Consider the following 21174-nt stretch of genomic DNA (forward strand, 5'->3'; position numbering starts at 1 on the left):
ATTTCTTAGAGGAATTCTTTTTTAATAACTTGAAGATTGGTTCACATGTCATAGTTAAATGAGATATGAATCTCCTCAAGTATTGCACTTTGCCAAGGAATCCACGAATCTGCTTTTCTGTCTTTGGTGGTTGCATTTCTTGGATAGCCTTGATCTTCTGAGGGTCTACTTCGATTCCTCTTTCACTGACCATGAATCCAAGCAACTTCCCTGACGTGACCCCAAATACACATTTATTAGGGTTCAAGCGAAGCTGAAACTTTCGGATTCGCTCGAAGAACTTTCTCAAAGCGATTGTATGCTCTGGCCGAGTCCTGCCTTTGACAATCATGTCATCTACATAGACCTCGACTTCCTTATGAATCATGTCATGAAGAAGAGTAGTCGCGGCCCTCTGATAGGTGGCACCAGCATTCTTGAGACCAAATGGCATCACTCTGTAACAATATGTCCCCCACTGAGTAATAAATGCCGTCTTCATCATGTCCTCAGGTGCCATTTTGATCTGGTTATACCCTGAGAATCCATCCATAAAGGATAAGAGTGCATGTCCAGCGGTATTGTCAACCAGGAGATCAATATTCGGAAGCGGAAAATCATCTTTCGGACTTGCCTTGTTCAAATCTCTGAAATCGACACACATCCTGACTTTTCCATCTTTCTTGGGCACAGGTACAATATTTGCAAGCCATTCAGGGTACTCGACTACTTCGATGAATTTCACTTCGAGTAGTTTCTTAACCTCGTCATGAACTTTCAACTCCCATTCTGTTTTAAGTTTCCGGAGTTTTTGCTTCTTAGGCTTGATGCCAGGGATTAGAGGTAATTTGTGTTGGACAATATCCTCGCTCAATCCCGGCATGTCGTCGTAAGACCAAGCAAAAACCTCCTTAAACTCTTTTAGCAAGGTGATTAATTCTTCACGCTCCTCAGGAGATAAAATTTTGCCAATTCGTATTTCCCGAATTAAGGTTTCATCACCTATATTTACGGTTTCAATTTCCTCTTCAAGTGGTTTAGCGCGGCGATTCTCCTCTTGTTGAATCATATGCTTGATTTCAAGGGGAGTTTCGTCGGCTACCTCATTAGAGGGGGAGTCTTGATTATCATTATTAGTTACTTGATCAGGTTTAGAAGCAGGATCAGTAGAAGAGACAAGTACAGGAATGTAAGCAAAAGAATCTTTTATTTCATCGGAATGAATGATTACATCAGATGACTTGCCCACATCAGGCGTTACAGACTTTGAAACAGAATGAAAAAATAAGCCGACATCAGTATCGACGCGATGAGAAACATGTACAGCCAAAGAATCAATGAATACGCCCTCAGACTCGGACTCGACACCACCAAGGACAGACTCGTCACCCATTCCAGAGGTAGACCCGACTTCTACAGTACCTGCATCAAAAGAAAAGTTAGAAATGACAGACTCTGGGATGGACTCAGAAACTGACACAAATTTTGAAACAACTGACTCTTTTGAAGAGACTGGAGTATACTGAAGGACTACTTGGGGTATAACCTGTGAGGTCCAGTTATCCAGAGGTCCCTCGGCTGGGGTGATATAGTCCTCTGGGTTCAGAAAAGGTGCATCTCTTCCAATCATAGCAATGACTGGTGCCTCAGTCTGAAACAAAGAATTCAGGAGTTCCGGTTCGAAGTTCTCAATCCAGTCTGAGTCTGGTTCCTCTGTCACTACTGCCTCCGCAATCCGCTTACTGTAAAATTCTGCTGGCAGCTCATCTGCAAAGAAAATCTCAAGACCCGGCAGCTTGGTCCCATTCTCATCATACCATGGCTCTGAGAAACCATAATAAGGGCAATCAGCTCCCTCTTTTCGGAATCTACCATTCATGACTTTGCTGAAAGGTCCCATTGGAAACTCTAAACCTTTGCGGCGACATTCTGCCCATTTAAACATGTAAGCTCTCATTTCTTGCATCTCCTTACGAGTCGGCTTGTATCCCAACCCAAATAATCCGTCAACCGCTTTCAACTCAGGCCGCTCAGTCGGACCCTGCATATTCTTTCCCAAACCTGCCCCCGGGAGATACCCAAATCGGCGCATCATCTTGACTACCCGAGTATTGGTGCTAGAGAGAAACATAATTTCTTCACTCATAGCCTCTTTCATGGTGATAGCCGAAACCTCCACTGAAAATCCTGTCAGACTGATATCTCTTGTGTTTTCAGTAACAAGCTCTTGAGATATTTGTCCGACTTCTGGCTCGGGATCTCCCTTGACTGTGATCACCCGGTTGCTTCGAATGAATTTCAGTTTTTGATGAAGTGTGGAAGGGATAACTCCAACCTTGTGCAGCCAAGGTCGACCAAGCAACAGACAAAAAGAAGTCTTGATATCTAACACCTGAAATTCAATGTCAAAGGTTTCTCCTCCAATGACAATCTCAGTAGCCAACGTTCCAATAACGTCTCTTCGGGTTCCATCATATGCCAGTATACCCTGCTCAGACGGAATGAAGTCTTCAGGCCCAAACCCCAGAGTAGTGGCAGTGCTCAAAGGACACACGTTCAAGGCTGACCCATTGTCTACCAGTACTTCGGAGACTTTCTTCTGATTGCAAAGCAGGGTAATCTTGAGAGGACGAGTATGATCCTTTCCTTCTGAAGGCAAGTCCTCATCTGAGAAAGATAAAGCTTTTGAAGCTTTGGTCATGGCTACCAAACCGACCAGCTCGTCAGGAGTGATCTCAACTGATACCTGGGACGAGTTCAATTCACGAAGTACACCCTGTCTGTGCTTCGGCGATGCCATTAATAAACCCCAAATGGACACATTAGCTTGTGTCTTCTTAAGCTGATTCAACAAGTTATCTTCTTCTTCCTCAAGCCTCTGTTTCTGCCTCTGACTATCAACCCCTCTCGCAACTTCAGCGGGATTATCAACTCTGAGTTCAGCTGGCTTAAAGACTCGTCCACCCCGTGTGACGTGGCGGAGCTCATCACATTGATCGTTTAGGAGTAACAGATCTTCATCATCTATCTTAAGGATGTATGGGGTTTGTATCTCTTCTTCCTCATCATCACTCACCCTTAAGACGTACAGAGATTCGGATTCTTTCTCTTCATCCTCACACTGGAAAACATGTGACTGGTTTGATGGCCCAGCCATATCAGGGTCATTCCAGGATAAAACATACGGCCTTTCGGATTCTGCCCACTGATCTTCTTCTTCAAATTTCCAGACATAGGGTTTTTCGGATTCCACAGCACATATGAAGGAAGCTGGATCAATGACAGACTCCTCGGCGCAAATGACATTGACCGAGGATGGAGGTGGCATTGCATGCGTAGGAAGGGGGTTTCTAGTTACATTTGGTAACTGGATTGACAGTTCCTTCCTATCGATCATGTTCTGAATTTGGTGTTTCAAAGCTAAACACCTGTCAGTGATATGGCCAGTGTTGCGGTGATAATCACAGAACTGATCTTCTCTCCAGGATCTTGGCAACGGGTTGGGAGGAGGCTTAATGTCAGGCAGCTTGATCTTCTTGTCCTTCAATAGCTTCTTCAAAGCTACGGACAAAGAATACGGAAGGGGATCAAAATGACGAAGAGGCTTCTGCTCCATTGTCGGCCTTCTTACTTCAGTAACTACTCTGGGTGGGGGCGGCCTGACATAATTGACATTATGGACCTCTTTCGGCGCCATCACAGGTCGCTTCCCTTCTCTGCCATCTGACGACACTCTTGATCTCAGGCCCTTAGCCAATGCATCTTCTATCTGGGTCCCAGTTTTAATGAGATGGTTAAAATCGAGGAAATACTGGATAGCCATATGGTGGTAATATTGTGGTGAAGATTTTTCACCACAATCTTGATCTGATCCTCATCTGACAACCGATGAGTCATCTGGGCAGCTTTCCTTCTCCATCTACGGATGAAGGAAGTGAAGGTTTCATTATGGCCCTGTTTCAAAGCCTTCAAATCTCTCTTAGTCACGTCGATTCCCTCCTCCATGGAGAACTGCTCGACGAACTTATTTGCAATATTCTCTAGAGTTCGGATCTCCTCTGTTTTCAAACTTAGGAACCACTTCTTAGCTGTTCCAACAAGGGATCTAGGAAATAATAGAGCAACTTGCTCCGGAGATAGACCATGCTGTTGTAAAAGCGGAAGAACTGACATTAGATGGCTTCGAGGACACCCGGTCCCATCGTATTTATCCATGTCCGGAACTTTGAATCTAGGAGGCAATGTGACTCCCGGATATAACATAAAATCGGCCATGTTCAACTTTTTCGGGCCTTGAAATTTTATGTTTTCCATCTCTTGGGCCAGCCTATCCATTCTGTCCGCCATCGCTCTGTCCTCATTGGCTCTATTCAGATTAGGATGACGATTTTCCTCTTCATACTGCTCATTATCAAGATCGTCTTCGACGTTCAAGACCGCAGGCCCGGCCATTGCAGGAGGGGGAGGAGGTATAACTGATGGGTGCTGAGCTACATGTTCTCTGGAAGTAGACTCTCTGTCATTTTTCAGACGGGCTATCTCTTCATTCATATTATTCATCTGTTGAAGCATAGCCTTCATCATCTCACTCATCTCAGCTATAGCGTTTCCAGAGTCAGCCATCTGTGCAATAGGAAATTGGACAGGCGAAGGGATTTCCTGGAGATTGGAGAAAGGTAATGCAGGGGAGGTAAAAGAAATTGGTGAGGAAGAAAAACGACTCAGCCTGGAATCAGCGGACTGACGGGACCAGGTTGATTTTGAAACAAGGATTTTCTTAGGAGCAATGGTTGCTCAATTAAGAATCCTGAAATGGAAGTATAAGCACTAGATTAAAATTTTGATAATCGAGATAAACTATTTTGATCAAACAATGACAAAAGAAACAAAAACACACTTTCATTAACAAAATTCAAATTGTGATTACAAAGGATGAAAACTATTGTTCTCTAATCACAGCTGGATAAGCAGACTGACAATGATGTGAAATGCAGAAATAAAATAAAAAAACAAAACATGACATGGATTTTCAAGATTCCTCAATCCGAGCTCTCTTGCTCACGGGCTCTTCTGGTAACTCTTTCCGATGGACCTTAGATGATAAAGCAAATCTTTTATATGTAACCTTGTTTCCCCAAGCAGCTACAATAGACTTTATGAGATCGGGAGTAAGCTTTTCGCAAGGAGGAGGATTTACAAATCCGGGAGGACATGGATTTCCCGTGATCTGGTAAAGTAAACGAGTGGGTGCATAAAAGGTTGACTTCTCCAAACCCATAAGATACACAAATGGGTGTGGGTAAGTACTAGTGATAACGTATAAACATGAATGACTCACCCAGTGGAATTGATCCTTCTCCACGTGCTGCAACCAATTATGCCACTCATCAATGGATTTGGGTTTATTGGCCATTGGTTGCCACGAAAGGTGATCCTTGAGGGTGTACTGAAGGGAGCTCCGCGGCCGAAGGATGGTGAGTTTTTCACAAAGCCACAGATAAAGCAGTTTGACACACCCATGGAAGTTATCTTTAACCTCTTGCCGAGCAATAAGATCCAGCCCAGAGAAGGTTTCCGCTAGCATGATTGGGACAGGATTCCTTCCTTCACTAATTTGGTCGACCACACTCAGTAAAGTCACTGGGGCAATACTGGAGTCTTCACGAATAACGTGACGTGCAAGGACACCAAAGATTAAAGCATTGCGCCGACAATTTTGAAAACGGGAATCGGTAGGGTCAATGCTTTTAGAAAAACGCTCAATGAGGTCATCGAATTGCACGTACGTTTCCTTGAAATAGGGTATAGCATCAACAGTTTTGTTCTCGAAAAGCTTACAAAAAAGGGAACGAGGAGACGCTATACTCGAAGGTTGGATCCAGAGTCCCTCAGGTGGGAGTTCTAACAGGGCGCACCAATCTTCGAATATAGGACAGATTTCAAAGGGACCTAATTGAAAAACATGAAGAATAGGATCCCAAAGTTTTGCAGCTGCTTGAAGAAATTGCCAGTTCACACCGGATGCGCTCAAATGATTAAACGTGCTGATGAACTTGTCGGCCATACTCCACTCTGCACGCTCGCGCGGAAGAGCTTGAATTGACTCACTTATCCAGCTCCTCATCACTTTGTTCGACATGATTATACCTAATCACAGATAGGATAAGATCAGGAAAAAGTGAAGATGATCCTGAATAACAAAATGATAGGGATAAATTTGACCGATCATATGGGAAGGATACAACTGGTGACACTGATTTTGTTCATCCATAATCATAGACTTTCGAATAGATCAGAAAGGTAGACCACGGCCACAAAATGACAGAAGTAGGTCATAGACTGGATCTCAAATCTGATGATGAACACTGACAACTATATGATCAAGAGGATCGATAATGATAGATCATGGTCACAGAGATAGCGAACAGGCTATCAACCATATCTAAGACAGAGCATGTAGATAACAAAATTCAACCCAATAAGTAATATCCATATACAACATGGATCTATGACACATCAAAAGAAAAGGTACACAATCGAAGTATAATATACATACATGACATGGATCTGTGTACACAACATGAATGAACTCACGATCAGAGGGAAATGAAGATCATGGCCACGGAAGCGACAAGTACAAACCACTAATTAGGTGATTCTGAAAGAATGTACATATTATTGATTAAACCAGGAATCCCTCACTGAAAAAGAGGGTTCTAATCTAACCAACCAACAAAACTGAATATATAGGAGAGATTCGCATAATCTAAAGACAAAATGACAGATATAGTCCCAACAAAAGTAGAGGAAACACTATCAAATGCATCAAAAGATTGCAAATAGGATGAATCAGATCTGGAACATCTACTGCAAAAAGGACCTAATCTGAACGACTGACTCGACAAATAGGGTATGTACAAGAAGATAGCAAAACTGTACATCGACTCAATGAGTAGTACATGTACGAAGGAACACTACCATACACTCAGGAGACAAAACATAGACCATGATCAGGATAAAGACCGGGGAAAACGATTAACCATTTTGGAAGACTGAAGAATGAAGCTATGTAGCTGACAGTTAGACCAGAAAATTCTATTGACAGACAGAACCTGGTCTAACAGGTTAGCAGAAAGGCCGATCAGGACAACGAGGAATCAGGGATTAGATCATGGCCATAAAAGGTGATAAAAGAAAGTCATCGGCTAAACCCACAACTGAAAGAACAAGAAAGCTCTAACTGATAATAATAGATTAAGAAATCTTCTGGACATAAACCTAAGATACTGGAATAATCATATGATAAAAAATCACAGGATAGATCACGACCCAGGTGACGACCAAGTAAAAGCAATGTCATCGATCAGGTCCGAAGGAATACACGATTTGAGATAGATACGGAAACCTAATCTAGGATACAGGTCCTAATCTACAAATAGATATAATACATGCACGTACATATATACATACATACCCTAACCAGGGGCACCAGCCCTAACCTGATCTAGCAGAGCCAAGAAAATCTTGACTCAAAAGTGTCTGTGAGTGTACTAGATAATGCGGCGGGCAATCACGGCGTGACTTGCCCTTCTACACTACATGGGTAGGCTAACTTCTATCCTAGGCTCACATATGCTGGTCGCACATGTTCGTCCTATATGAGTACATATATATAATGTCCTAGCAAGGGTTCCCTAATTTTGGTTCTAAAGGGAGCAGCTAATATATATACATAATATAATGAAATAAAAGTAAGGCCCAGGCATTTCTGCAGGGTACTATGCTTATGACCATACCCTTGATGTATAATGCCAGCACACCCAGCATTATACAGAGTATGTTCATCGCTCATCGGCTGCTGTAGAACACCAGCACACCCAGTGTCTACGGCTGCAGCTCTGGCGCATAGCTTGGAAATAGATACAATAGTACTAGTAGGGTAATGACATCCCATCTGGCACGCATTGTATCTATCCCGTGGAGCCCATAATAACAAAAATCAATAAAAGAAAAATGAAAATAAAAAATGATGTATGTTGTGTAGTGTGTGAATCCCTTATTTTAAACACCTATTTGGTGCCCGTGGATTCTAAGCGATTAAATTCCCATTTATAATGATTTTAATTCAAAATTCTTCAAAGTTAGTAACAAATGACATTTTAACAGAGTTAGGCAATATCTCGAAAGAGAACTTCCCCAGCAGAGTCGCCAGCCTGTGGACCCCGATCCGAGAGAGTCGGCGGTGAGGGACGTGTGCCCCCACGCGAGTCAGTCTCAGGATCATCCACGTGAATGGAGAGCTCTACTAAGGAACTCTCGAAAGAAGTGCCCCTCACAGCATGAGTGGCGATACAAAGGTGAGATACCTCTCGATTCGGGGACTAGCCCAGATTCGAGGCGTACCTTAAACAAAGAAGAGTCGCCATCCAAGGAAAAAGGCAAATGGGCCCTGGATCCCATACTATGCTCTGTTGCAACGGATAACCAGAGATATAAAATAAGGTTCGTGCCTGGTTACGAATTCGGAAGGTCTAAAGAGCACCTCATCCGCCCAAGTGCAAACACCTGGTCTCTTATGCCATTTACTTAATAATTTTGAAGAGCTTTGGGCGAAAATCATATGGAATGGGAATGAATATCTCCGAGAAGACGTCTATCTAATCATGCATGTCTCGGAGATGAAATCAAAGGCACACAAGATAAAATAAAAGAAACATGCGTCACCTAAGCATAGCTAGGTTATAAGTGACATGCCTAATGGGTGTCTAAGTTCTGATGAACAAACACATGCATGACATACCAAAAAAGTATAAGGTCTGCGCAATAAAGTAAGAAAACACTGCAAGACATAGAAAAATGACTCGATACTATACAACCCTAAGACTCTAATCTATACCTAGGCCCGAGTCTTTAGATGATCTGATGTTCATCCAAAGAAGCCTACGTATCCCCGCCTCCACGAGAATCAAGGCAACGTAGTTCTTCGCACCTATTCTAAGCTATGATGCCTAAGACATCTAGACCTCTATCCTAGACTCGATCTAAAAGACCGGACTAGTTCTTAAAGCTTCTTGTGTGATTATTTAAATTCCAATGGATTGTAGATTTTAGGACACCCTATATGCCTTAACTAAATGCAGGTTAGCCCTAAGCTAATGCAGGTGGTTCCTATAATCTATGTGTAGCTAGGCTGTACGCCCTAAGGGAAACAATGGGATCACTAGCGTATCCAAGACTTAATCATCATTCGGCGATATGAATCGCCAACTGACTGGACGGAGGCGCTCCTATAACTCTAGGACAAACTCCTAACTCTAACACAAACACAAACAAACCACACAACACATCAAAGACAAACTCAAAACTCTAAAACTCTTTATCTAGGACAAACTACTAACTCTAGAGGAAGATCTTGTTGAAAACAAGGTTTTGAAGATTTTTGGTATTTTTTCTTAAAATGGGTAAATGATTTATTTACAAAGGTTTGGCTGGACCTGAGATAAGAATCTCAAGCTGCACTACGTACCTCGTGGAAGAGGATCAAGCCAACGTAGTTCGAAACGAACTCTCAAACTACGCTTCTAAAAGAAACACTCAACACTTTATATTTTTTTAAGGTTTTTTATATTTTTAAATGTTTTTGATATTTTTAAAGTTTTCAAATGTTTTTGGGTTTTAAATTTCTAATGTTTTTGGATTTTAAAGCTTTTCCAATGCTCAGGACCTTTAAATGTTTTCAATCTTCCCGGGAACACACAAGAACAACCACAAACTAGGGCAAAGCCCTAAATCCAAAGGGGAAACCCCGAACAAGAAACTAACGCCTCAAAGAGACGATCCATAACAAGAAACTGGCGTCTCAAAGAGACAAACCACAACAAGAAAGATAGTGCCCCAAGAACAGAGAAAATAATCTAAGATCCTAAGCAGGGAAGGCTCTATATGACTGAGTTAGTCTCTAATGGAAAAACTCCTAACTAATAACACTAGAGAGGAGGAACAAATGAGTCAGAGACTCTCTAATAACACTACCGAGTCAAAGACTCACTCTAAAAGAGGAGGCCACTCTAACATGAGGCTAGGTAAGCCTCCTAAAGGGGAAACTCTCTACATGAGACAAGGCTTGTCTCCGAGACACAAATGACGTAAAAAAGGAATAAAAGACCCTGTGCATATTTGGCAAAGGTAAAACACCCAGCCGGGCTGGACAGCTACCTAGCCCTAGGGTGCAACAAATGTGCAACCAGATACCCATATAGGATAGGGGTATGAAGCCAAGCCGAGTAGGGTGTTCTCCCAAAACCAAACGACGCACAAAGAGGAGGGTTAGTAAGAGAATGAGACTAGGCAAGTCTCCTATATACAAAGGAGAGGTATGCAACTTGGACTGAGCAAGTCCCCTAAGGATGGGCTTGGGCTAGCGCCTTCATCGCCCTTGCAACGAGAGAGAATTCTAATATCTAAAGAAATTAACAAAATCTAAAAGACTGTGTTAGTCTATCAAAAAGAGAAGAAAATGCTACCAGATAATCGCAAATTTTATTCTAAAAATAAATCAAATGCTAAGCAAAGAAGAATATACAATTTAATAACAATCATAAAATGATAAATAACATTAATTAGTCCAGACCAGCCGCTGGATAGCCTAATATAGTAAAAACAATATCAAACACTTCAAAACCAACCACAAACCCCAATACGGGGACTCCAATGAAATCAGATGATGCCAAAGTAATCATCTGATATCAAATACACATGATAATATTTCTAATCCCGCCTTGAGATCAGACAGTACTCATGTCGATAATATCGATCAGAGTAGTCATCTGATCTCCTTCTTCCTATTAACAATTTATTTAAATAAATAAATAAATAAGTATTATAAGCCTCAAGACATTCTCACCTGAACAATCCATTTATTATTGTCTTCAAACCCTAACTCAAAGCTTAGTATAAAAGACAAATATTAAATATTCAGTAGGTTAAATGAAACATATTAAATGATATCTACATCGCCCTAAAAGATGGGCTTGGGATAACTCCTTCATCGCCCTTACTATAAAATGAATATAATGCTCATAACAATATACGAAGCAATCAAGTAATCATGCAAGAATTGTTATCCCAAAATTTCTGTTGATTTCAAGAAATAAATCTTCATTGCTATACGTCTAAAAATAAACCTCTTCAAAACAGTTCAACACATATACTCAATGGACAATATACACATGGTTTATAGTGGTTCAAAAATGTATAGGACTGAACGAATAGACAATGAATATGGGATGCGCATTGCTTGACAAAGATTAAAGCTTATCCCTGTGTCAAATTTGTCCATCAGTTATGAACTGGAAAATACTATCTCAAAAATCATGAAAAACATGAGCATACTAAACAAGCTAAACATTTGGAATACTCAAAACCCTTCACCCTATTCAGCTAACACATGAGCAATGTAAAATGAGAGTTGCATATATCAAAGTAAAAGAGAGATACACATGTAAAAGCACCATGAGGGCTGCAAATATTAAGGAGTGTAAGAGTATTGTACATATCCTAAGCAAAAGAATGATTCCAAATGCCAAAATGAAATGCAGACTATACTCTCTTTTTTTTTTAAAGTGAAAAGGTGGCTGCCAAATGCTTAAGTGAAGTAGCGGTTACATATTTTGAAAGTGAGAGTGGCTGCCAAATGTAAGCTAGAATTTATGGACAAATTATGTTAAGACAAAACTGAAAATGTGGACAGATTCATGTCCAAAACGGTGGCTGAATTTTGAGCTCAAAATGCTCTAGCTTGCCCATAAAAAATCAAACTATGTAACTGTCATGCCTGATTAGACTAATATCATTCTTCAAATGGATAATCAAAAGTGAGTCAAAATAGTGTACATGATGACCATAGTGGTGTCAACACTACTCCCCTTAATGTGTGTACTGGATAATCTGCTTTTGTAAAAAAAATGAATTATATATTTTCCTTAAAATGCAGATAATAATGGGGTGGTAATGGACAAATTTTATGCATAAATTCGGACCAAAATACAAACAGATTCGTGTGTAACTGAAGATGATATGTACAGATTTGTACATCAAAAATAAACCAAAATATAATCAGATTTGTACATAAAACTGTGCCGAACTTATGGACGGATTTTGTGTAAAACAGGGGTAGAATCATGGGCAGATTTATGCATAAAGTTGGACTGGTACATGTAGAATTAGTGTCAAAACTGGGGCAAAAACATGAACATATTTGTGCATAAAAATGAGATTGATATGTGCAGAATTTAACACATAAAAACTGGATGAATTGCAAATAGATTTGTTAAACTGAATCTATGTGAAACTGGGAGCAGCACTTATGAGCAGAATTACACATAATAAGGAATTGAAAATGTGGATAATATTTATGCTAACATGGGAGTAAGATGTGAACAAACAGGGCAGCAAGGTGAGACAAAACTGGGCTAAACAGGAATCTGCAAGGTGTGACAAATTGTATGGACTTATGGACCAAATGCCAACCATAATCATAAAGTGCAGGAAGCTATAGGACAGCAGTTATGAAATGCCAAATAACACTAATATGATTCTATCCCATCTGAAATTATAACAGTGAAGTGCAAGAAATTACAAGATAACAACTGTGTGCCCAAATCATAGTTGTGAAGTGTAGGAAATTATAAGACAACAACTAGGCAAAGATGAACAGTAATTGTGCCTGTTTGAACTTTTACAAACCACAACTACAGAGCACATAAAACTCATTGAACGGTAACCAAGCCTCTGAAACAAATACAAAGTAAAGCTATAAGGTAACCATCCCAAGAATACATTTCTTCTTCTTCTTCTTTTTTATATAAAAAGATATCCTTTATTAATACAAGGTTACATACAGACACACATAGGCATGGCTGAGCTGAGATACAGAAATGGATGAGCTAATTTTGTATAAACATACAGAGTAAGATTGAACTATAAATGGGTGAATCAATTACCTATCATATCAATACATGAACTGAGTGATTTTTATAAATATAAAAGATAAGAACTAAACAGACCTTATATCATTCAAAACATAAGTTGAACTATATACAGAACATAAACTGGATTACGAATGAATAAGTCAACTTTATAACATAGGACATGAATTGAATCCTCAAGTAAATGAACTGACTCCAAATTATACAAGGCATGGATTAAATTATGTATAGTTCCGAATTTGATAAAATTCAATGGCTTATCAGTAGTAAAAAAAAATCAATCAGATCTTGAAATTGTATAAGAGAAGATGAAGATCTTACTTGCTATTGACAATTTCACACCTTTTCTTAAAGTTGATGAACAGTTTCTTGCAATATTCTGAAAATTGAACCAAATATCTGCTGATTTCTTCTTTGAAAGTGAAAAATGCCTTAAAATATCCTTAATGTCGTAAAAGATATATTGACCGGAGTCAGAAAAATCCACCGGAGAAAAGTCGGAATCTCAAGGAATATGATTAGAAGCTCGCTGGAAATCGGCACCGGTTCTTAGTTTTAGAGAAAAGCTCGCTGATCGAAGAGGACAATGACTGACCGGAGCTTCGACAGACTTGCCAAAGAAGATGACCGGAGTTTTACTGCCGGAAAAAAAAAACGGACAGAGAAGAAAAAACAAAAGGATTAGGGTTTCAAGATCTAGATCTAGGGTTTTGATGAACAGATCTACGATTTTAATGGACAGATGTAAAGTTTTGAGTGACAGATCTAAAAAAAAAACGAGGAACTAGAGAGATCTCTTGACTGGAAATCTACCGGAGCTAGGCCGGAGTTAGGGTTTCAAATCTAAAATTAAAAGTTTCTGTAATGAGATTTGGGAGAGAATAGCAACGATCTAATATTTCCTAGTTTGATGTAGAACAAGAGCTAATTGGCTGAAGGATGATCGGAATTTGACTGTAGATTGGCCGGTGAATGGCCGGGGATTGACGGAAAAGAAGATCGGAGGAGATAGGATTTAGGGAATTTGGGGAAGAAAATAATCTCTCGTTCTCTCTCTCCTTTTTTTTTTTGTTAAGCTGATGATTTTTCATTCTTATAGAAAATTTCAGAAATGATATTGGCACTACCACTGATAAGCGCACAAATGTGCGACCCTGACCGGATGATTCACCCCCCTACAGCTTGATAACTGCACTAACTCTGCTTGTCTTTTTCGAATTTTCTTGGTGGATTTTTCTGAAATTTTGCCGAGACAATTCTGAGATCCTAAGGCTTCTGAAAATGTATTCATGGGTATTTGGGGTCTTTGGATAACTTGAATTTTTTTTAAAATACAAGGTTTTTAGGGTAAAAATGAAAAACCTAGTGGGCCACCCCCCATTTACACTACACACACCCTCTCAACCTGATTGCTGGGCAAACGAGCTCGGCTCTTCCTGAAACTTTGCAGGGGCTTAGCTAGGACCCTAAGCTAGCTTGGGGTGAAATTTGGGGTTCTATCTCATTTATCTGATGAGGCTTTGCTCAAACATGAAGGGATTAGGGCACGGTCAAAATGGGGTGTCTACACAATGTTGATAGAATAGATGGTGATGGTTGTTCTCTTGGGGTGGATAGAGGTGGAGAGAAGGAAAACATGAAGAGGTTGCAGAGGGGTAAACGTGAATAAGCATCCGGATGAGTCGATCTTCATCCTTTGGAGCAAAAAATATCCGTTCAAAAAAATAAACTCTAAAAATCTGGACGATTCTTTCAAATATCTTATTATAGTTGTTAAAGAATGACATTTTGGATAAAGTTTCTTCCGACGGAGCGTAAAATGTGAAAAATGGTTCCGAAAAATAGTTGAAGAACACAACCTAATTGTTTCTCAGGTTGGTGGGCATCTTAGTGACCACATCCCAACCTGGAGGGTGTGGGAGAACCCGTCCCCTCATGTTGTTGTGTTCTGTTGGACGATTTACTTGGACAAGATTCTCACAATTGATCATTGCTAAATCGAAACTAGATCAACATTAGCAGATTTAGTTTGTGTGGTTGGGTAACGAAAATGATGAACCATATTTTCATCCATTGTAGCTTTATGGTAGAGATTTGGAGGCCCGTTTTTTCTCTTTTTGAGGTGTGATGGGTATTTCCAAAGCATATTGATGAGCTGGTTGGTTCTTCGGCCTTTGCCCCTTGGTCTTCAAGGGGCAGGATTCTTTGGCACTTTCCTCTGGCTGCAGTGCTATTGATGGTGTGGAATTGAAATAAGAGGAATTTGAGGATCTTCAAGGGATCCTTTATGTTGTCATTTGCCATTTAGTTTTTCTATCATAGTTAGTTCGACGATGGGGCTAAAGAAGTTTCATGGTGTGTCAGAGTCCTCTCTTCGAGCTACCTGGGTTATGATTTGGGTCAGCTGCACATTCCTAGATTGTTGGTCGCCCCGTTGATTGCCTCCTCCACTAGGTGTCCTTAAGATCAGCTTTGATGGGTCATGTTTTGGAAACCTAAGCCTTGGTGGGATTCTCCCCGATAATGACAACTTGGGGAGATAGTTTTCCTTTCTATGTTTCATGGATGACTTTTATAATGACCCCCCAACCCCTATGCGAAAGTTCTATAATAGATAACTTTGGTAATGGCCCCGTTGATATGCAACGGTAGTTCTGTTGGTAAGAACCTTAAGAAATTATCATCTAGATATTTATTTTTGTTACCACATCCATGCAAAAGTTCTATAATGGATGCCTTTGGTAATGACCCCGTTGATATCAAGGTTTTAAATTTCTGTTTCGATTTCAGTTGCAACGGAAACGGAAATGTTTCAGTTTTGGTGGAAATTTCAGTGGAAATCCTGTAAAATCAAGAAAATGAATGAAAACATATGCAGATGATAGAATTTAAAGATGAAACTTCAGGAAAGGCTAGAATAAGCAGAAATACGCACGTAAAAATCATCATATAAGCAAGACAACCATCTATAATGGTTTAAAAACATCAAACACCTAATGACATGCACGGCAGTATGTCAAACAATTTAGTACCTGCCGAATTTCACTTGTAATTCATATTAGTATTTATAAATAATGCATGCAACACATTTTTCATTTACTTCTTATAAATATAATTATATAATACATACTAATATAGTATACAACTATTACACTTACGATTTTGGTTTATGCATTTCGGTCATTTCGGTTTCTGTGGGGATGAAATGGAAACATTTTGGTCATTTCGTGTCGGTTTTGGCGGAAATTTAAAACCATGGTTGATATGCAACGGTAGTTCTGCTGGTAAGAACCTTAAGAAATTATCATTTGACTAGGAATATTGCTTGGATTTATCTGATTTGCGAGAATTTTACTGATCATTAATGGCAGAATCCATGGCCTTAAGTCTGGTAAGTTGTTGAAAGAATTCCGTGGCCACACGTCTTCTGTGAATAATGCGATCTTTACAAATGATGGAGGTCGTGTAATTACTGCCTCCAGCGATTGCACTGTAAAGGTTAGTTCCACTCTGCATGTGCCCTTTACTTTCTGGTCTTCCTCGGCATCTAAGGTTATTTTACCCTGCAGTTTTTGCATCTTGGCATCAACTTTTTTGCTTATTGCAGGTTTGGGATACAAAGACTACAGATTGTTTGCCCTACAAATTTTGTTAGTTGAATGAGATGCATGTTTTGAAATCATTCCTGGATTTCTGGTATTTGAAACTTAAATGCTAGCATCATACATTCATATGTATGTACTCTTGTACATGCTTAAATACTTGTGTGATGTGTCCTTACTTACACAGTAACATACTAACATGCATACATCATGGATGCATTTATATGGGAGATTGGAGGTAGTTGTCTTAAAGTTATATCGTTCAAGTTGATACACTTTGAGCTATTTGTTTATGCTATTTTGTAGATGTGTATGGCACCACCCATACTAGTTCAAAAAACCGTCACATGTATTTTTGAATTATAAATGTTTTTCTGGGCTGCTGGTTAAGGAGATATTGCTGTGGAATGGGTATTGTGAAACTACCAGTTACTCAAAAAGCTTAAGCTGTTGGAGAAGGCGTTATTTAATCTTTTATACTTTAACACTCCCCCTCACCTGTGGTCCCTCTTTCTTTGGGTTGGCTCACACGTGGCACATGTGGCCCCACTTTTGGGTTTGGCCATTGCATGTGGAGTTTTGATATCAAGGAGGTTTGAACTCGGGACCTTTGCTCTGATACCATGTGAAACAACGAATTACTCCAAAAGCTTTTTATACTTTAAAAAACGCCTTTTCCAACAGCTTAAGCTTTTGGAGTAATTGGTTGTTTCACTTGGTATCAGAACAAAGGTCTTGAATTCAAACCTCCAGGATAGCAAAACTCCACATGCAACGGCCAAACCCAAAAGAGGGGCCACATGTGCCACGTGTAGGCCAACCCAAGAAAGAGGGGCCACACATGAGGGGGAGTGTTAAAGTATAAAGGATTTAAAAACGCCTTTCTCCAACAGCTTTCTGTCCACAAATCTGCCCATTTTTGCCTCCACTTTTAGAGGGGTTAGGATGATCTAATGGAGCTGATTTTTGGTACACACCCTATCTATGATGGGGCCTTGCAAATGAATGGTTTGGATCATCCAAACAAAGTGGGCGCCTTATGTTTTGTGAGTGCCACCTCATATAAGCTTATATGAAGTTAACCTCAGGAACTCTATTCTCAGATAAGGTTAACCTCAGGAAGCTTATATATATATATATATATATATATATATACATACATATGTATATATATATATATATATATATATATATATATATATATATATATATATATATACATATATATATGAGGAAAGTATTCCTAAGCTATAGCTTAGATAAGCTTATCTAAGCTATAGCTCAAAAACACATGTGGCCCTACATTTTTTGGGGATCCAAAGCATTCAGTTGGAAGGCCCTTCCACGGATAGGGTGTGTACCAAAAATCAGCCCTATAGGATCATCCTAACTCTGCCATCTGTTGAGGGAAAAAATGCGCAGAAGCATGGACACATAGTGTCTGTCCATTTTCCACTCCACCTTTGATTGGGTTAGGATGATCCTATAGGGCTGATTTTTGGCACACACCCTATCTATGGAAGGGCCTTCGAAATGAATGCTTTGGATCCCCCCAAAAATGTGGTGTCACGTGTTTTTGAGCTATAGCTTAGATGACCGCTTCACTTCTCTTTAGAATCTTGGATTTAAAGTAAGAAATTCAAGTTTTAGAAATCTTTCGCACATCCTGAGATTTATAAAACCAGGAAAGATGGGATGATCTCCTGCTCTCTTGCTGACGGAAAGAAGGGTGAGGAAACAGAAAACGACGGCTGGTCTCCTTCTCTCGTCTCCCACCTACGATTTGGAGGAAATCCAAGATTCTAAAATCAGCGTATCCAAACGGCCCCTTAACATTATTGGATTTTCATAGATTTTGAAATCCGATTGCGAGTCCAAAATTGATTATTGGACTCAAAATTAAACTTTAAAAATTGAGTCCAATAATCAGTTTTGGAAAAATGTTTGGGCAGTACTTAGATATATTGAAAACCCAATGTTTACACTTCTAAAAATTCTATTTCTGATGATTTTACAAAGCTGCCAAAATGTTTAATCCTATTGCAGATTTAACAGCTTTGTTTCTTATTATCTGTAGTATTAGCCTTTGCTACATGTTAGATAAGTTACTGTATGCTGATTGCAAGCTCCCAAGTTCATCATCACGTTTCAACTGCTAGCTTTCTTTTGTTGCAGGTTCATGAGAAGGACGTGCTTGCTGTCGCTCATCATCCTCACAGGAATTTGCTTGTGACATGCGGAATGGATTCCACGATGAAAACATGGAAGCCTTGAATTTTCCAGGGTTCAAGCTTTCATGCATATGTACACAATTATAAACTTTATTTGTTATTTGTATTTTATTGTAGAATTTTCTTATTATATCTTTTTTTTTATGATACTTATTATATCTTTTTGTGAATCAGAATATTCATTATTGAAACCTGAGGATTCATTGCCTTCAAGTTTTATCTGCACCTTGTTGTCATGTATTTATTCTGTTTTTGGCTTTCACGATGGAAACAAACAAGTTTTCGGACCTAAAAATGGGAAGAAAACAGAAGAAAAAGTTGACAAATAATGCAGGCTCGGATAATTAATATTTATGGGGGCTGTATTTTATATAAAAGGTAATAGAAAGTATTATTTATCAAATAGGTGTTGCTTCCATTACCATCGCCTCTTACCCCTGGCCAAGTTGGTAATAGCCAGACATGAGTCCATGTACCTGCCATTGGTGCCACTATTACTACCATGCCTTATTCCATAGTTGCTGTGACTACCACTACAGATTCCACCGAAGAGACTTGAGAATCTTTCAATGTACGTATATACACTATACAATATATACTTACATACGGCATGCATTTTATGTAGCTTTTCCTTAAGAAATATTCTCATATCTTATTCCACAGGATTATTGCAAACCAGGAACAGTGGCTGGTATGATCAATTAGATATAAGAGATTATAAATTTATGAAGCATTAATAATTAGAGCCCAATTTTGATAAGATTTGAAAATTTTAGATACAACAAGTGGCATGCATGTGAAATCAAGACCGTGGGATCTTGTAGAACATCATGAGGCGACTCTCATAAGGACCGGATATCCCAGGTGTAAGATAAGGGATTACAGAACTCAATGCCCTAACGAGGCTTGATGGATTAAGGGTCTTGGGTCTTCAGATCATGGTGTTCTTCTCAACAGCTTTTGGCCGTATATATGGTTGTTCTTAAGATAGGGTAATCAATAAGTGCCTTTTAGGAAGGAGCATAAAAGTAACCTTTCTAGCATTTTCGATAATGGATGAGGAGATGATATTTTCACCCCCTCTCCGGTGCGCATTTGCCGCCCTTATAACGTGAACACTAGGCAACTTTAACGCTATTTGACGTCAACTTTAGCGCCTTCAAACTGCAAGTCTCTAACAATGTCCACACACACACAAAGTACAAGTAGCCTAGAATTCGTAAATTCCGGCACCGCACGAATTGCTACAGTGGTGGGCCATGGGCTGTGCTGTGCTGGGTGTTAGGCAAGGCGGGCAGTGCCATGCCGGCCTGTGGCTCGCGACGGCAGGGTTAGAGTTAAATTTTTACTTAATTTAATTATTTCAGGCAAAATTTTATTAAAAAAGCGGGCCGGCACGACTCAAGTGGAGCTACAGGCCGTGCCCAACTCCAAGAACATTCGTGCGGTGGGCCCGTGACCGAATCGTGCCATGTTGTGCTGGCCCAAAGGGCACCTTGACTTCTATGTCTTTAAAGGAGAGAAAGCAACTTTTTTTTTAGCATTTTCCATAAAATATATGAGCTCATTACAAATGAGTGTTTCCCCAGAAACAAATAAAGAAATTCCTGCAATTTCTCTTTCAAGTTAAACTATCAAAAGAGTAACAGGTTATATGAATCAAAGGCCAGATAACTTACCAAATGGCCTCCTACCATTTGAAAGGTTCACTGTTGTAAAGCACTGTTGAAGGGTGCTTTACAACAGTGCACCCTTCAGCTGTTCATACAGAGCCCACAACACAACTCCTACAACTGTGTCCCTGACTAAACTCTTGAGGATGGCCTCAATCCAGCCATTAGAACTGTCACCAAATGGCCTTTTACCAACAAGATCCCGAAACCGCAAGTCACCAAGGTCTGATACCAATGCATATGTAACTCCATTCATGTGACCCTTCCCGATAACTCCCACTACTCTCTTACTGCTATTCACAGCTTTGCTCCTCTTCAGAGACCATGCAAGATACTGAAACAACAATCACATGTCAACATTTTCAGTTCATTCCACAGGAGACTGCAGAAAAAAAAAATGATAAAATGATGAGAAAAAGGTGGCTGTCTGTTTTTTTCTTTTCCAGTTATGTAAATGCATCATAGCTCAAATACTAGGAATTCTGCAAGGATTGATCATTGTAGACAAGTAGCAAAAAGTAGTAACATAATATCGAAATCTCTAAGTATCCTAGTGAAAAAAGAAAATCACCTTTTTTGTCAGAGACAAAAAAATGGTCACAGCTGAGCGATATTCTAATTATGTTATGCATTGTCTGCCACTTGTTTCAAAAAGGAAAAAACATTTTGATCAGTGAGGAAATTTGCTGGTTAAAATCAAGCA

The 21174-nt window shown here is 39.7% G+C and overlaps 2 protein-coding genes across 4 annotated transcripts in view; both read right to left on the reverse strand.

Moving 5' to 3' along the window:
• LOC143876949 (uncharacterized) overlaps positions 1-21174 on the reverse strand; it is a 57580-nt gene that overhangs the window by 33096 nt on the left and 3310 nt on the right. For 2 of the 3 annotated variants that reach the window (XM_077378627.1, XM_077378635.1), the window contains exon 7: positions 20329-20805. In XM_077378627.1, the coding sequence (XP_077234742.1) occupies positions 20536-20805 (270 nt within the window). In that variant the 3' untranslated portion in view covers positions 20329-20535. Of the gene's footprint in view, positions 1-20328; positions 20806-21174 lie in introns of those variants that run through there. The other variant, XM_077378630.1, reaches the window with a different exon arrangement.
• LOC143892724 (uncharacterized) lies at positions 1393-4602 on the reverse strand. The gene is made up of 4 exons (XM_077397577.1): positions 4307-4602; positions 3967-4210; positions 2408-3790; positions 1393-1401 (listed from the first exon to the last, which is right to left on the reverse strand). The coding sequence occupies exons 1-4, from the start codon at positions 4600-4602 to the stop codon at positions 1393-1395; spliced, it is 1932 nt and encodes a 643-aa protein (XP_077253692.1).

This window comes from Tasmannia lanceolata, unplaced genomic scaffold, assembly GCF_043159265.1.
Source record: "Tasmannia lanceolata isolate RefF3 unplaced genomic scaffold, GAP_Taslan_0.1 ptg000002l, whole genome shotgun sequence".
Classification (NCBI taxonomy): Eukaryota; Viridiplantae; Streptophyta; class Magnoliopsida; order Canellales; family Winteraceae; genus Tasmannia; species Tasmannia lanceolata.

Coding starts and splice junctions, on each gene's coding strand:
- LOC143892724 (XM_077397577.1), bottom strand. CDS start 4,602: ATGGCTGACTCTGGAAACGCTATAGCTGAGATGAGTGAGATGATGAAG. Junction 4,211..4,306: donor ATGGCGGACAGAATGGATAG/GCTGGCCCAAGA, acceptor ATTGCCTCCTAG/ATTCAAAGTTCCGGACATGG. Junction 3,791..3,966: donor CCATGGAGGAGGGAATCGAC/GTGACTAAGAGA, acceptor ATGGCTATCCAG/TATTTCCTCGATTTTAACCA.